Source organism: Esox lucius, chromosome 6 (assembly GCF_011004845.1).
Source record: "Esox lucius isolate fEsoLuc1 chromosome 6, fEsoLuc1.pri, whole genome shotgun sequence".
Lineage (NCBI taxonomy): Eukaryota > Metazoa > Chordata > Actinopteri > Esociformes > Esocidae > Esox > Esox lucius.
Window position 1 is genome coordinate 25,543,628 of NC_047574.1, and position 17,832 is coordinate 25,561,459.

The 17,832-nt window shown below is 39.9% G+C and overlaps 1 protein-coding gene across 1 annotated transcript in view; it reads right to left on the reverse strand.

The window, feature by feature from the left end:
• ppp2r5d (protein phosphatase 2, regulatory subunit B', delta) overlaps positions 1–12,040 on the reverse strand; it is a 31,703-nt gene extending 19,663 nt beyond the window's left edge. Inside the window, exons 1-4 of the mRNA XM_020047421.3 lie at positions 11,953–12,040; positions 11,483–11,604; positions 10,486–10,569; positions 2,740–2,914 (exon numbers count right to left, since the gene is read on the reverse strand). Coding sequence (XP_019902980.1) covers positions 2,740–2,914; positions 10,486–10,569; positions 11,483–11,509 — 286 coding nt within the window. The 5' untranslated portion in view covers positions 11,510–11,604; positions 11,953–12,040. The remainder of the gene's footprint in view (positions 1–2,739; positions 2,915–10,485; positions 10,570–11,482; positions 11,605–11,952) is intronic.
• Positions 12,041–17,832: the final 5,792 nt, after the last annotated feature.

The window sequence follows — 17,832 nt, forward strand, 5'->3', positions numbered from 1 at the left end:
TTCGCAGACACAGATCAGTCCTAGTCACTGAATAAAAATGCAGCCTCAAAGGAAAATCTGTGTTTAGTTAGACCTGGACCAAAAAAAAATCTACGCTTAAAATGTGTCCACGAAACCGGTCCCAAAAGCTTAGATTTGAAATGTTAAAATTACAGTGAAATTAATGTACAAATTCACAGCTTTTATTTGAGGTTATTTGTAAATACACTTTATACATTGTCCCCATATTTCAGGGCATGAAAAGCATTATGACAATTGGCTCTAATGTTTAGTTTTGATTCAGGGCTTTGTGTTTGCTTTTGAAGTCTACTTTTGGCATCTGTCAACATGAGCACCAAAAAGGTTTCTATTAAAATTAAGAAAATCCTTAGAATGCTCCATGCACATGTGGGTGCCCGATTGAGACCCAGGTTCAATAAGTCTACATCCCCTGTCTCTCCACTTCACCTGTCTCCTTCTGATTCCCACTGTCAATAAAAGCCTTGCAAACATTTTTAAAAAATGTCCACTGTTCACTCTCCTTTAAGAAGAAAATATTTCAGATACAAGCCAAAATATTTGGCTTACCAAAAACAACAGTTTAGATTATTATTTAAAAGCAGGAAATCACTGATGAGGTCAGCAATCAAAAACAACCCATTAGGACTTGGAAGACCTCTACAGTGGATGACTGCAGAGCGCTCACCATAAGAGCAATGGTAGGATGAGGCCTGTTTCAGGGGAGGAGTACTGGTACATATTAGGGAGCCAAGCCTGAGTGGCATCATGACAGAATAAAAGGCATCGATTTGGAAACAGCTTTGTGTGTGTGGGACTGAAGAGACATTCAGGTCCAATGCATGTTGCACACATACAGACGCGCGGAAAGCAGTATGGAGGGATGAAGGTTAACCAACACAAAAGCAGGAAAGGGAGTCCTTCAAGGCTTCCTTTTGGTTGCCATGTGGACTTCCCCAGGCTGTGCCAAAACCGCTAGCAACCCACAGAGGGTGGGGCTGGCTGGGGCCGACTGACACACACACACACACGCACGCACACGCGCACGCGCTCTGTGTGTGAAAAACAGCATTAGACACTAACGAAACGCAGGACCTATACAGGCTTTGATCTCAGGTACATTGTTTAGCAAACAGAATGGTTACGTTACTGTATAAAAGTCAACATAATTCACTTGCTATTCCCTGGCAGTCTGCATCCAAAAAAGCACATTTCAGGTTGCAGGTCAAAACAACCAATAGCACCGTATCATTTATTCTCAGCATTCATTTGCATCAGAGAGGTTGATTCATTGGCCATCTCTGAAATCCAATGGCAGCGAGTCCACGTCAATGAGGAAGACTAACTAGCATCCACTACTATTCCTCTAAACATACAATCTGCAGCGGAGATACACCTTTTTCTATTCCACTTCAACTCAGTATGTTTAATCCCATTTCGCAGGATATTGTGCTCGAAGCAGCCCTGGAAAACGGGAGCTGCGGCGGAAGTCGGCGGGTCAACTTCCCAAGGCGCTTGGCTGAACGTGCTGATCACGAACAAATAGGGACAGAGAGAGGGCCATTTGTAACGGCCTTAGTCACTACCAGACAGACCCCTGCAGCAGAACAGAACCGATAGACAACACCACAGTCCTTGGGTGTAAACTCCACGGCTGGATCAACCTTGCCAGTTTCAGCCGGCAAATCTTGGCCTTTCTCTGCCGAATCACTGCCACAACACTGAATCACTGCCACAACACTGCACTGTATAGCAGATGTTTGTGATCGATGAAGAAAATCAATACAGCTTATAAAGGCCTAAAGATCATTCTAACTAATATACACTGCCTCAACTGTATTTCATTACATCCAGTTCTTTGGCTGGTGAATTCATTACAGGCTTGAGGCAGAAATGTGATGAACATTCAGGCCAAAGTGCATATACTGGGAACGGGCTTCAACCACGTTGAATAACATCTTAGAAGAACAATGCGTGAGGATTTTTATTTTTTTCCATCTATCACAAACAACACCAGTAAGTGCATTTTGGTGTGGCGAGAAGTTCAGTTGAAAGCATGTGTGCTCAGTCTACACTAAAAGCCAGTGCCCCAAATATTACGACAAATTCAGCTGCTGCGAAAATCATATTTCACCAGACAACGTAAATTCTCAGGTAACTGTCAAAAAGCCTGAGTTGTAGAGTGAGAGTACAAGTGAGCACAAGGAAGAGGACCAGTCAAATATGTCTCCATGATGTGTCATGGAGAGGTTTCATCGTCCTTCTTAATGCAGACACTTGCACTGCTGATCCAATTACTTTCTACGATCTGTCATGTGCTCCCTTTGCTCTGCCTGTCTGGCCAGACAAGGGGAGACTCTCAATGAGAAGAGCCCAGAACCACAACAGCAAGGAGAGGCACAGACACCAAGTTAAATACACAGCAAGAATAAGGAGAAAAGACAGGGATGTAGTCATTAAGAACCCTTGTGTCAGATGCTGGGACACTGTCAGTAATAACTGGCCGTGCTCAACATACAAGGCGATGAGGCATCCATTTTAATTCGTAGACATCTCATGAAGATGAAACCTGATGAGTCATGAGCAAAAGGGATTTCTAAGCCTTGATGGCCATAATAACGCAAAAATATCGGATTTCTTTGAGCAGCACTGGACAGTTAATCACAGATGCTTTCACGGCACTGGGACAAAGGTCTTTGGCAGTGTCAAAGGGATTCAGTCAGAGAAGCTAGCCGGTGATACCTTTGAGCGCAGGAAGCTTCTGCAGCTCACGGTTCTTGGCGAGATTGAATCTCGACGAACTCTGGCGGCGCTCTTTCTTGACGATCTGGGGACCGCCGGAGTACTTGATTTTGTTAAGCTGAGTAGGTGGCGGGGTGCTGTTGCTGGGACGTTTGCTGGCAGTTTGCTGCTGCGCCTGTGGATGACACACACACACACACACACACACCTTGAATAAAGTGCGGCAAAGCTTGGAGAATCTAGAACCACTGAAAATATAACATAACATGTTTTGCTAATTAAAGTAAAATGACCAACAAATAACCATGGTTAAGTGCTAAGAATAGATCGGTCCGGAGCTGAAGAAATTCACAAGAGCACCACAATGCAGTACTGATTCTGGAAATATGTCTATTTAAGATTCCCACCCTTTGCATTCCTTAAGTAGACACGATTGCCCTATATGACATCACAGTAAATAAAAATCTATTTTATTTGGTGTACATAGATCCTCACTAGTTGCAAACCAAAGGCACAGTCATCACACGAGCACTGTAAATGACTCCACAGAGAAACTGATTGGCCTTGTTTATCAGAGCCATTATTCTGGAGTTCCAAAACGACCACACAAAAAGGACTCCTGAACATCACTGGCAATGCATCCAAAAATGTATCCGCAATGAACCAGGGTCAAATTAAAATCATGCGAGGGCATGATTTTAATGACCAAAAAAATACATTCTCTCTACAGCTTCCCTCTGATATATACACTCACCTAAAGGATTATTAGGAACACCTGTTCAATTTCTCATTAATGCAATTACCTAATCAACCAATCACATGGCAGTTGCTTCAATGCATTTAGGGATGTGGTCCTGGTCAAGACAATCTCCTGAACTCCAAACTGAATTTCAGAATGGGAAAGAAAGGTGATTTAAGCAATTTTGAGTGTGGCATGGTTGTTGGTGCCAGACGGGCCGGTCTGAGTATTTCACAATCTGCTCAGTTACTGGGATTTTCATGAACAGCCATTTATAGGGTTTACAAAGAATGGTGTGAAAAGGGAAAAACATCCAGTATGCAGCAGTCCTGTGGGCGAAAATGCCTTGTTGATGCTAGAGGTCAGAGGAGAATGGGCTGACTGATTCAAGCTGATAGAAGAGCAACTTTGACTGAAATAACCATTCGTTACAACCGAGGTATGCAGCAAAGCATTTGTGAAGCCACAACACGCACAACCTTGAGGCAGATGGGCTACAACAGCAGAAGACCCCACCGGGTACCACTCATCTCCACTACAAAAAGGAAAAAGAGGCTACAATTTGCACGAGCTCACCAAAATTTTGCCTGGTCTGATGAGTCTCGATTTCTGTTGAGACATTCAGATGGTAGAGTCAGAATTTGGCGTAAACAGAATGAGAACATGGATCCATCATGCCTTGTTACCACTGTGCAGGCTGCTGGTGGTGGTGTAATGGTGTGGGGGATGTTTTCTTGGCACACTTTAGGCCCCTTAGTGCCAATTGGGCATCGTTTAAATGTCACGGCCTACCTGAGCATTGTTTCTGACCATGTCCATCCCTTTATGACCACCATGTACCCATCCTCTGATGGCTACTTCCAGCAGGATAATGCACCATGTCACAAAGCTTGAATCATTTCAAATTGGTTTCTTGAACATGACAATGAGTTCACTGTACTGAAATGGCCCCCACAGTCACCAGATCTCAACCCAATAGAGCATCTTTGGGATGTGGTGGAACGGGAGCTTCGTGCCCTGGATGTGCATCCCACAAATCTCCATCAACTGCAAGATGCTATCCTATCAATATGGGCCAACATTTCTAAAGAATGCTTTCAGCACCTTGTTGAATCAATGCCACGTAGAATTAAGGCAGTTCTGAAGGCGAAAGGGGGTCAAACACAGTATTAGTACGGTGTTCCTAATAATCTTTAGGTGAGTGTATGTATAAATATATATTTTTTTTTCTTTCCTCTGAGATATTAACTACTAGAGGGAATGTAGTGGCACAGTAAAGGGATCTCCTAGTTTAATGAATGATTACTGAAGGAAATTAATACTGAGGTCAACTGGAATACATAATGCTTTCTTGTACATAGCAATCCTAAAATATACAGCAAAAAACAACTGACAGAACAGCACTCCTCCTGAGGACTCTAATTTACTTTTTGTATGGAACCACAGACCAGAAGAAAGGAAGAGGAATTCTCTTTTATGTCTCTATTTGTTTCCCTTTAGAAAGCCTTTTGGCTATTAGTTATAGACTTTACATAATCTTATTCCAAGAAAACCTTTCCACAAGAAGTTTTCTAAGTAATGCACTTCTCACATGTGGTCCATTCTGTCCAGAAGCAAGTGGACAACAATTGTGTACTTGCAATTCTTTTGAGAATGCAAGGGTAAATTACATAGGTCTCAGGAGATAATCCTACAGTGGAAAGCTCCTTTTGTACTTCTCTATACAACATGGCCAAATTTTACTCTATGCCCCTTTCTGTAAAAAAAAATAAAATAAATAAAAAGTATTTTAAAAAGGTTTACGCCAGGATCATTACAGTTAATGAAAATTCATAGATTGGAAATTCCATTGTCAATACTTTGCAGTCAAAACTGAAATGTGTGGCTTTGTTTTCGACTCTTTTAATACCTCTGATGCAACTGATAATTTTAAATGCAAATAAAGAGATGCACTCATACGTTACCTATAATTTAACAATTACCCATATTCCCTGTCCTTCCCTGGACAGATCACAAATCTAAGGGTGCTTTTTGGCCACGGGTTGCAGAAGCTGCACTGTCAAGACAAAAACGTTCCCCAAAAGTTGAGAACTACATCATGTATTTGCCAATTTCTGCCTCACGTCATCAATGAATTCACTTTAACTTGGAACTTCATTGGTATGATAGTGATTTTACTTATAGATCATGAACATTTAAACAGCATATTACAAATCCAGTCCAGTCCAGTCCAAGTTAAGCTAAAGAAATGAAATGCTGAGCAATATTGTATATACAAAAACAGTAGAATGTCACTTCACTAATACAATTACCTAGAGAATGAAATTGAAGTTGTAATATAAATCTGCATTAAAATTCAACTTAGGCAACTGTGACTGTGGCCTTTAAGGGTTTCCTGTTACATTAGGGTAGTGAAATTACGCATGAAAAATCCATATCATTCATCATTACCGTGAAAGGCAAAGAACCTGCAAACAAAACGAAACAAATGTTTGTTGACCATGAATCAGGAAATGGGTGCAAAATAAACATACCACTTAAAAATACTAGGGCAGTACTTAAGAAGCTTAAAACCACTGGACAGGGATGCTAGAGGATGCAAGAGCAAATTTCCCATTAAACATACTGGGGAAGGTGTTTTTGGAGGAAAAGCCTAAGACCAGCTGGATAATAATATAAGTTAGCTGCAGCCACCCTGTGTAACAACAGGCTCTATGTACGAGTTGCCAGAAAAAGAAAAACAACCAACAAGAACAAAAACCTGGCGTTGAAAAAACAACAAAGGCACTTGATATGGAACCAGGGTCTATGGCCAGATGGGACAATACAACGATCGCTACACATACAAGTGCTTGTCAAGGATTTGGGTACAGAAAGGAAGGTCATACCTACTGAATAATATAGTGGTGGTATTCCCAATGATGGTGTTGTTTTGCTTCCACTGGTCCTGGGGACTCTGGTAGAGTTCCTGATGCCATTTATACTAACAAGATATTTATTGGCAAAAACCTGGTTGCCTCTGCCAGGATGCTTAAACTTGGCCTCAAGTGGGCCTTCCAGGAAGGCAGGGATAGAAACCACACAGCAAAATCGACAGAAAGATAGATATTTCACAAACAATTTTGCATGTTTTGCCTCTCCAGAATCTGCGGTGTGAATTGGGAAGGACAGCCCGTTGCCAGTATAAGCAAGGGATGCATTCTCCTATCTACAAATTATTTTTAGAAAAGGCTCATGCTGTTTTTGTTGCAAGGGAAGAATTCAATGTTTTGAAAAAATTGTTTTAACTGATTAAAAAAACTCCATCTAAACTGTCAGTTAATGTTTATTTTATATGTATATGTTTTTAAGCTTGCAATAAGATACATGTATTTGTCATACATTTGCTCATGATTATTAAAGACAGGAATCATTTTGTTTTTTTTGTTTATCTTTTCCTTACGTCCTTGTCAAAGTTGCCCAGAGGCTATGTCATAAGCCATTTGGACACTAATTGCTCTCTGTTTACAGTGGCATTTCCGGTATATTTGAGTACAAAAGGGATTCTCTGAGGAAAATCCCTTTATGTCAAATATTTAATTCCATGAAAAACATTGTCTGGAATATCCTGTTGAGATTAAGTTAAATAAAAGATACACTGGATTGCAAGGTTCCATTTTGACAGCAAATAAAACACTGATAGGGCTAGGTGAAAGGGGAACAAAATAAATCAACTACTGTAATAACACGCAGATACTTGAGTAACGTCAGCACTCTCAATGAAGTACCGTAAGGGGATCTGTACAATTGATCAGATGCTGAAATTATTTCCCTTTTTCTACAATACTATGGGAATAGGATCAATCCAGAAGTGTGTAATCACCACTACCCGTTAAGGGGAGTCCTTTATATACAGTATCTCACAAAAGTGAGTACACCCCTCACATTTTTGTAAATATTTGAGTATATATTTTCATGTGATAACACTGAACAAATGACACTTTGCTACAATGTAAAGTAGTGAGTGTACAGCTTGTATAAAAGTATGAATGTACATTTGCTGTCCCCTCAAAATAACTCAACACACACCCAGTAATGTCTAAACCACTGGCAACAAAAGTGAGTACACCCCTAAGAGGAAATGTCCAAATTGGGCCCAATTAGCCATTTTCCATCCCCGGTGTCATGTGACTTGTTAGTGTTACAAGGTCTCAGGTGTGAATGGGGAGCAGGTGTGTTTAATTTGGTGTTATCACTCTCACATTCCCTCATACTGGTCACTGGAAGTTCAACATGGCACCTCATGGCAAAGAACTCTCTGAGGATCTGAAAAATAGAATTGTTGCTCTACATAAAGCTGCTGCATGGCAGCCAAGACCATACAGCGGTTTAACAGGACAGGTTCCACTCAGAACAGGCCACGCCATGGTCACTCAGCGTCATATGCAGAGGTTGTCTTTGGGAAATAGACGTACAACTGCTGCCAGCATTGCTGCAGTGGTTGAAGGGTTGGGGGGTCAGCCTGTCAGTGCTCAGACCATACGACGCACACTGCATCAAATTGGTCTGCATGGCTGTCGTCCTAGAAGGAAGCCTCTTCTAAAGATGTTGCACAAGAAAGCCTGCAACCAGTTTGCTGAAGACAAGCAGACAAAGGACATGGATTACTGGAACCATGTCCTGTGGTCTGATGAGACCAAGATAAACGTATTTGGTTCAGATGGTGTCAAGCATGTGTGGCAGTAACCAGGTGAGGAGTACAAAGACAAGCGTGTCTTGCCTACAGTCAAGCATGGTGGTGGGAGTGTCATGGTCTGGGGCTGCATGAGTGCTGCCGGCACTGGGCAGCTACAGTTCATTTGAGGGAACATGTACTGTGACATACTGAAGCAGAGCATGATCCCTTCCCTTCTGAGACTGGGCCGCAGGGCAGTATTCCAACATGATAACGACCCCAAACACACCTCCAAGACGACCACTGCCTTGCTAAAGAAGCTGAGGGTAAAGGTGATGGAATGGCCAAGCATGTCTCCAGTGAGATACTGTAGGCATGGGGAAAAAGTAATCCCACTGGAAAATTGGATTTTAAATATTTGGACACATGGATATTTAAGCTATTCCAATCCCAAAACATACCACTTAACATTAGGGGAATACAATCATTTTAATACAACCGTTTCATTTCCAGTGACATGTAGAGTAATTTTAAAGAGACAACATTATAACAGTATAAGCACTGGGTCTGTGCCCTATTTTACCAATATGGTATCCTTTTCGATAGGTTTTAAAGAGTGAAATAACATGAAGCCATTTTAAGGAGCGAAGCAGCCACAGTTCTTACGTAATTTATTTCATTAACAACCAACAGGGGGCACAGGGGGAGGTCGAAGGGCAGCAGTTCAGATTCAAACCTGTGTTGACTGCCATGTTCCAGGGCCAGTGGCTGTAAGTAGTAGCCCATAGGGTAACCTTGGAACATTTTCTCTTTAGCGTTCACCCATCAGAATCAGTTATCCAAATGGAAAGGAGATGAACAAAGGTCCCTTTCTAAACTATAGCGGCAATCTTTATCATTGCAAAGACAAATTGTTTCGGAGTGTCGAGTACACATGAAGAGCGGTCACACATCTGAATATGTATTGTTTTTAATCTGGGAGGTTATGATGTCTGCTATGGACCATAGCCAAACAGACATGCTGGGGCTTGCCCAAGGCATGGCAGAGATGGCCTGAATAGGCGAGTTTGCATGACTGAACCCAGTCTCAAAATAGACCCGATCGATAGCCGTTCACCCTGCGCAACGTCAAACCCTAAGCACCCTGTGTTTCCTGTCATCAATATGGCTCTCTGGGCTGTGGGATGTTTTGACGGTGCAAACGTTATCGTTTGGAAAGGTACGCACGGTAATGGTTACACAAGAGGTTAACGCACCAGTGACTAATGGAGGGTATCCAGTGTCTAGCCAATGTTAATTAGACAGTGCAGGACATGGTGATGCAACGTAGGCAGTCATTGTAGTGAAACAGTACACCACTGTTTTTCAACTCACTTGTGCACATCCTTCTCCTAACACTTATGATTCAATTAACTAACAAATCACTAGACCCTGGTTTAGTTGTTTGGTTAAATCATGTGCAGTAGAGGAACACCAAGAAAGAATGATTTGGTAAACTAAGTAATATATTTTTTTGAACAGTATTTGCATTTTTTGGTGTGAACATCCAGGTGGTCATGGACAATAACATCCTAAAAACCTTCATGGCTGACTCGACCAATCTGTTGCATCCATAGAGGAAGGTCATTTGAAACACTTAGAGGCAAACGGGTCACAGAGCTTGTCATCTAGAATGATCTGTGACCTAATTTATGTGGCTTCACCGAATCAGACACAAACAGGCAGATCCATTATATTCTAAGGAACATGAACCTGCATGGCCTTTTCTACACTGTTTTCGTCTGTCTAATAACTTGTGGGCTTAACACATAAATGGAAACATTTCCAATAAGAATGTTTAGATTTGTCAATAACAACAAAACAACACAGGTCTCACTGATACTTTACTGGACACTTTATAGGGCAGCAAACAAGAGAGCTTCTATAGTGGTCTGCAGAGAGCTGATTTGTGTATGGAGCTCTGAAAAGTGGACAGCCGCTCCCTTCCTGAAAAAAAAAAATATCTGGAGTCTGGACCCAACTCAAGCACCATAATGGCCCCTTAACAATGTTCCCAAGGAACTGCTGTGAACTAAACCAGCAGACCTTTATGGTTGAACAAAAATCAGCAATAAGTGCTCTTATACAAAGCCTGGCATTCTGTTTAGCTCCTCTCAGTAACCAGGAACAATAGTTGACATTGATGCAATACTATATAGCATTTTAAAATGAGCAAGAAACAAAACCGAGTGCATAGGGTCCTGATGCAGTATACTTTATTATACCTTAAAAGAAACTCCATGTTAATAATGAAATATTGTAAAACAACCATTTGTATGTCATGTTAATCATAGATAGAATATCAATATCTTACCTCATCTGCATTATCAGTTCCTGTGTCTTTCCCACTGGTGGCATTATTATTCTTTGTACTGCTTTTCGCAGATTTGGTTGGTTCCTGTAAACGACAACAAGCCAGAGTTTTCTTACTGTATTCATAAAGAACACTACTTACATGTTGTTCAATGGAGTAAATTGTACACAGCACAAGGATTTAATTTATTTGGTTAAACGCATCTGATAGGAAAGCCACAACGGCCTTAATTTAGTTACCTTAAAAAAACAGTTAAAATGCATTATTGTGGCTATGCCTGTCGCATTTTGTAAGACAGACTGTACGGAACTACACTTCAAATATCGCTTTAGTGGAAAAATCCAGCAATTACGGTTTGCTCAGGCAATGATTAAGCAGATGCGCGGGCCGTTATTGAAACAATTTAGCAAGCACAAGACGATAATAAAATATTGTAGAAGAAAAACTCAGATATATTATAACAAGCGTGCATTCACTAATAAACACAGAGACGTCACTGAACTTGTAGCTACCAACTTGATGATAATCATGCTTTTATATAGCCTAACGGATACAGCCAAACCAAAAACATGGAAGCTTTTCCAACTCACAACCGAGACTCGCGCATGTTTGCAATTCATGTGACAACATATTCACATAAACCTGACATTCGATTACTAAAATTAAACATTATTTTAGTACAAATACAATGAGAATATTAATTATTTAAAAGTTAACACGCATTGTTGCTCTAGCTATAGACTATTGGCTTCAAATACATTACATACATTTTCTAAAAATGTCATATGCAGAGTAATGTAAACAATATAATACGATTACGTGTATGTTGTTGTCTGCGGCTGGCTTTTGCGTCTAAAAATGTATCTGCTCTGCTAGGCCTTACGATAATACACAATCTTGTCGAATTAGAATACAATCACGGCAAACGTTCAGCTTGCTGTGAGTATTTGAAAACAATATTTTTATAATCATCATCATTTTGCAAATATTACATTACCTTTTCCTTTTTAGTTTTATTCGGCATTTTGTGGCTGTTAGTGCTTTTCACGGTGACTCCGTGACAGACTTCCCCAGGACTCGATCGCAGCCACTCGATTACCTTCAGCTCCCTGCGCCCTTCTAGGCCAAAAAAATGATAATTGGCCAGTCACACGTAATACTGCCTAGTGACGGGTCAGAGGATTTTTTCCATTGGGTGGTTTTGGCTGGGAGGAATGCTCTCCCGTCTAGGGTGGAGGTGCTGAATATTATGTAGTCTGCTTTTTACCTAGCAACAATTCATGAATGAGTGCCTAGGCATAAGAACATGATAAGGACAATGTTCTTCATTTAAAAAAATTACTCTTTAATAATCTATCAATGTATTAGAATATAAATCCTCAATGTACAACTTTAAATTAATGAAGCATTTAAAAACAAAATCTGCTGCAGCTGAAATAGTATTTTGAGCCATAGCCACTTACTTACCCACTCTTGCATGGTCATTCTCTTGCGTGTCCTTAGACCACCTATAATGCTATTGTTATATGGGCGGACGGCACATTCTACTCATAAGTGAATAGTCATCACCACACCTAGCTTTCCATGGCTGCAGAACTGAGGTCCAAAGGTCAGATAATATAATTCTGAAGTAAAACATAATACAGAAAATAATGGTAGAATGGCCAAGGGACCCACAGACATGGAAACTGGAGCAGATTTAAAGTTTTCTGATAAGGCATGCTGTGAAGTACATTGTGTATGTATGTACACCTCACCCCGATTTTTAAAGATATTTCAAAGAATGATGTGTCTTGCAATTGAGCTCTAGCACTTACAAAATGACTGGCCTGAGGGTGGTATTGAAACAAGCTTCTGATTTGCAAGTTCACACACCTTGTCGTGTTTGACAAAAAGTTCTTAAATTAAATGTTTTCAAATGAACTAAACACAGTTATGTTCCGACACTGCTGACGTAATGTCCCATCTTCAGACTGAAACATCCGACAGGCAAATTATTTTGAGTGGCAATAAACAGTCAAAGGGCCACAGGTTTCACCCCCTCAATGGTTTAGGAAATAAAACAGACACTCAACTTTCCAATAAATATTTTAACCGCATTGCTGGCTTTTGTGCTTCCAAATGTGGAATACATACAAAAATCTCTGTGGTAAACAATTATGCACTGGAAAGATTAGAAATTGCTGCATTGTGTTTTTTGGGGGAGGTTATGGAAGGAATAAAACAAAACAATAAAAAGAAAAATAGTTAATTCATATAGCAATTTTTCTTTAAAGAGATTTAAGTAAATGATAGAATACTTTTACCAATGATAATTTATTTACCAATTCATCATCCATAAGCACTATACTGCAAGCACTGCTTTGAAAGCACAGATTCTGACATAAATGAATACAGCAATATTTGTCATACGCTTCCCAAAGCAACACGTTATGGTTCATTATTGAGCTTTGGAAGGATGCCTGCAAGGTTCTCCCCAAAGCTATAGAGCCAGAAAAAATGTAAAAATTTTTGCTTTCCCAAAAACCCCTCACTACTTGTCATCAAAGACCTTGAGGTCAAGACAATCTGTAAAAAACAGAAGTGAAGTTGGGCTGCTGGTCTCAACAGCCACACTGTGCTAATTATCTATTGCCTTTATTTAAGACATTCCATGTCAATAGAACAATTCACTATTCCAGTCTGTTTCAAAATCTCCATGATTTTTCCAATCCCCAAAAACAAGCTGTTCTGCTGGAATGACAGATCTGTTACATTTAATGAGGTCATCATGAAAGCATTTGAGTGCCTAGTGCTGTTCCATCAAAAAAACATCCCTATTAACATGGACCACCGCTACAACTTTCAACGCCTAACAACCCAAAATTGGTTGTGGACTTAAGCTTTGCATTCCAAAAAAGCATGTTTACCACTGTGTTGCATCACCTCTTCTTTAAACAATACTCTGTAAGCATCTGAGAACTGAGGAGACCAACTGTTCTCCTGTGTCATATTTTTCATTTCATAATGTGCCTAATGTTATCAATAGGTAAAAGGTCTGGACCGCAGACAGGCCAGTTTTTATCACCCAGACTCTTACTATGGAGTCATGCTGTTGTAACAGATGCAGAAGGTGGTTTGGCAGTCTTGCTGAAATAAGGAGGCCTTCCCTGAAAAAGATGTTGTCTGGATGGCAGGATATGTTGCTCCAAAACCTGTATATACACTCACCTAAAGGATTATTAGGAACACCATACTAATACTGTGTTTGACCTCCTTTCACCTTCAGAACTGCCTTAATTCTACATGGCATTGATTCAACAAGGTGCTGAAAGCATTCTTTAGAAATGTTGGCCCATATTGATAGGATAGCATCTTGCAGTTGATGGAGATTTGTGGGATGCATTTCCAGGGCACGAAGCTCCCGTTCCACCACATCCCAAAGATGCTCTATTGGGTTGAGATCTGGTGACTGTGGGGGCCATTTCAGTACAATGAACTCATTGTCATGTTCAAGAAACCAATTTGAAATGATTCGAGCTTTGTGACATGGTGCATTATCCTGCTTGATGTAGCTATCAGAGGATGGGTACATGGTGGTCATAAAGGGATGGACATGGTCAGAAACAATGCTCAGGTAGGCCGTGGCATTTAAACGATGCCCAACTGGCACTAAGGGACCTAAAGTGTGCCAAGAAAACATCCCCCAGACCATTACACCACCACCACCAGCCTGCACAGTGGTAACAAGGCATGATGGATCCATGTTCTCATTCTGTTTACGCCAAATTCTGACCATCTGAATGTCTCAACAGAAATCGAGACTCATCAGACCAGGCAACATTCTTCCAGTCTTCAACTGTCCAATTTTGTTGAGCTCGTGCAAATTGTAGCCTCTTTTGCCTATTTGTAGTGGAGATGAGTGGTACCCAGTGGGGTCTTCTGCTGTTGTAGCCCATCCGCCTCAAGGTTGTGCGTGTTGTGGCTTCACAAATGCTTTGCTGCATACCTCGGTTGTAACAAGTGGTTATTTCAGTCAAAGTTGCTCTTCTATCAGCTTGAATCAGTCGGCCCTTTCTCCTCTAGTATCAACAAGGCATTTTTGCCCACAGGACTGCCGCATACTGGATGTTTACCATTCTTTGTAAACCCTAGAAATGGTTGTGTGTGAAAATCCCAGTAACTGAGCAGATTGTGAAATACTCAGACCGGCCCGTCTGGCACCAACAACCATGCCACGCTCAAAATTGCTTAAATCACCTTTCTTTCCCATTCTGACATTCAGTTTGGAGTTCAGGAGATTGTCTTGACCAGGACCACACCCCTAAATGCATTGAAGCAACTGCCATGTGATTGGTTGATTAGATAATTGCATTCATGAGAAATTTAACAGGTGTTCCTAATAATCCTTTAGGTGAGTGTATATATCAGAGGGAAGCTGTAGAGAGAATGTATTATAGAGAATGTATATTGTTCAGCATTAATGTGCAAGTCACCCATGCCGTGTGCACTAATGCACCCCCATACCATCACGGATGCTGGCTTTAACAAGCCTGATGGTCCCTTCCATCTATGGTCCAGAGGATGCGGCGGTCAAATTTTTTAATTTGTCAGACCATAGGACAGTTTTCCACTTCCTGAAAAACTGTCCATTACTGAGTTTATCTTAAATGAGCTCCTGCCCAGAGAAGGGAGCGGCGTTTCTGGATCTTGTTTATATATGGTTTGCATGGTAGAGATGTAACTTGCTTTTGTGGTTGCAGCGACATACTGTGTTCACAATGGTTTTCAGAAGTGCTCCTGAGCCCATGCAGTGATTTCCACTACACAATCAAGTCTGTTTTTATTGCAGTGCTGTCTGAGGGCATGAAGATCATGGCCTTATCCCTTGCAAACTGAGATTTTTGACTCTTTAATTATGTTATGTACCATAGATGATTAGATCCCCAAACACTTTGCAATTTTACATTGAGAAACATTATTCTTATATTGTTGCACTATTTGCCTGTGCAGTCTTTCACAGAGTGGTGAACACCTCCCCATCTTTATGTCTGAAAGACTCATCCTCTCTGGGATGCTCTTTATATACCCAATCACGTTACTGACCTGTTGCCAATTACCCTAATTTGTTGTGTGATGTTCCACCAGGTTTTTTATTAGCATTACACAACCTTTCCAGCATTTTTGAAATGTGTTGCAGACACCAAAGTGGACATATAAGAAACAATAAAATTTCTTAGTTTCAACCTTTGATATGTTATCTTTGTACTATTTTCTATTAAATATAAGGTTTACATGATTTGCACATCACTGCATTCTGTTTTTCTTTACAACTTACACAGCATCCCAACTTTTTTGGAAACTACATTTTAAGTCCATGTGGTGTGTAGAGGTCAAACAGCTGGTCTTTACGTTGATGAGATTTTTCTGTTCAAATGCAGTGTTGTTTTTGCCAAACATGCCATCTGACATTGCAGGCCACCATTGATTAATCTTTCCAGATTAGTAATCAGTAGTTTTATTCTTTACCCAGGTGTTGTCTGGCAAAGGTCAGTCAAATCTTGATGTTGTTTTGTGAGCAGAGGCTTCTTCCTTCCTGACCTTCCATGTAGGCCAAGCTTGTGTTGTTGACAGGCTAGACACTCCAAAGTTACTCTCATGTTTTTATAAACATTTGCACGTGGTCTGGTGTACCTGACTCTAATTTCAACCAGTTCATGTGAGGAAAAAGTAAGGGTGTACTAACTTTCCACATATGAACATTACATTTTTGTTCACTTTAACAGCAAGGTTTCCATGTTTATTTTTTTCTGTTTAATTTGTAAAATTTGGGTACATTAATCAATAACTGGGATTCGAATTTAGCTTAAGATTCCATGTGTCCGAATAAGTAAATATAGAGATACAAATATAAATAAAAAGACAACTTTCTAGGGTTTGTACTAACATTTTCATGACGAGCTTCAGTTTATAATTCTAATTCTCAATTATATTTTTTTCTGAAATAGGAAAACTATCCAATGCTTTTTTCCAAAATGAATTAGGTATATATAGTTTGGACTTACCAAAAGTAAAACGACATGAGAAAACCTTTATAAAACATCTGTGACGCAAACCTCTGATAAGCTTCCAAGTCAAAGTTCATCACCCTGTGACGCTGAACTAGTGATGTCCAAACGAGGCTTCATAGCGTTATTTTAGCAGCAGGATATGCTAGCAGCACTGAGATTTTATTTGTCACAATAAAATCCATAATTGAAATGTATAAGGCAATATAGTTAATCTAGTCTGTAAAAAAGAACAGACACGAACAATATTGGACGGACATTACACATAAAACGTACAGACTAAATTGCTAACTATATTGCCTTATATATTTCAACGACGGCTTTTAATTTGAAAATAAATTCTCCGTTAGCGCTGCTAATATAATCCTTCTGCTAATAGAACGGTAATAAATTCCCGTATGGCCATCACTACGCTGAACTACCTACACTAAAGACAATAGCCACAACCTACAGAATTACTCTGACTTTGTGGTCCATGCAGTTTTAATGCATTGACTCTCTCTGCTGGACAAATTTCACATTACTGTAGTAGGAATCGCATAATATGACTGGACAAATGTCTTCATTACAACAAAAAAAAGCATGTTATTGGTATTCATGCATGTTATTTCTTCATCCATTAAATGAATATAGACAATGGTTACCTTCATATGTATTTATTTGTCAAAATAAATGACTTTGGTGACAGGTTTAAACAATACATAAGCTACATAGTGAATGAAACGAAAACCTAACAATAGGCAAAGATTAAGATATGGTACCATTAGCGATAGACCACAGTATTAACCAGTGTAAATGGAAAAAAACATTTCGGTTGAACAGATTTACTTAGTATCAGTTCAGTAATTTCCTATGACCTAGTCCATAATTACTTTTGTACTACCTGTACAAATGTCCATATATGGTGTTGTTTGATTCTTATTCTGTCCACATTTAAAGGCATATTTACAACAGATTTTAATTTCAATGTTTAGCTGCAAGAATGATCTTACCTGGTCTGAAGTGAAGTGGTTATTCAGCAGGCTTTGGTGAACATGACATTATGCAGAAGATGGTTTGATAGACATTTAATCAAGTGATTTTAAGTCTAATCACTTGCTCTCAGAATATTATAACAAATGTTCACAGCAATAGATTTTTAATGAGCCAAAGGCCTTACGCTGCCTCTGACCTGGCTACTCTATGTATTTAGGTCCTGTGGGAAAAAAACAAAATACAAATCTTTCTCATCAGCCCAATAACATGTAATTAGTATACTTTGTTAATCTAATAAGAATATGTCAAATCAATTAAGACAGTT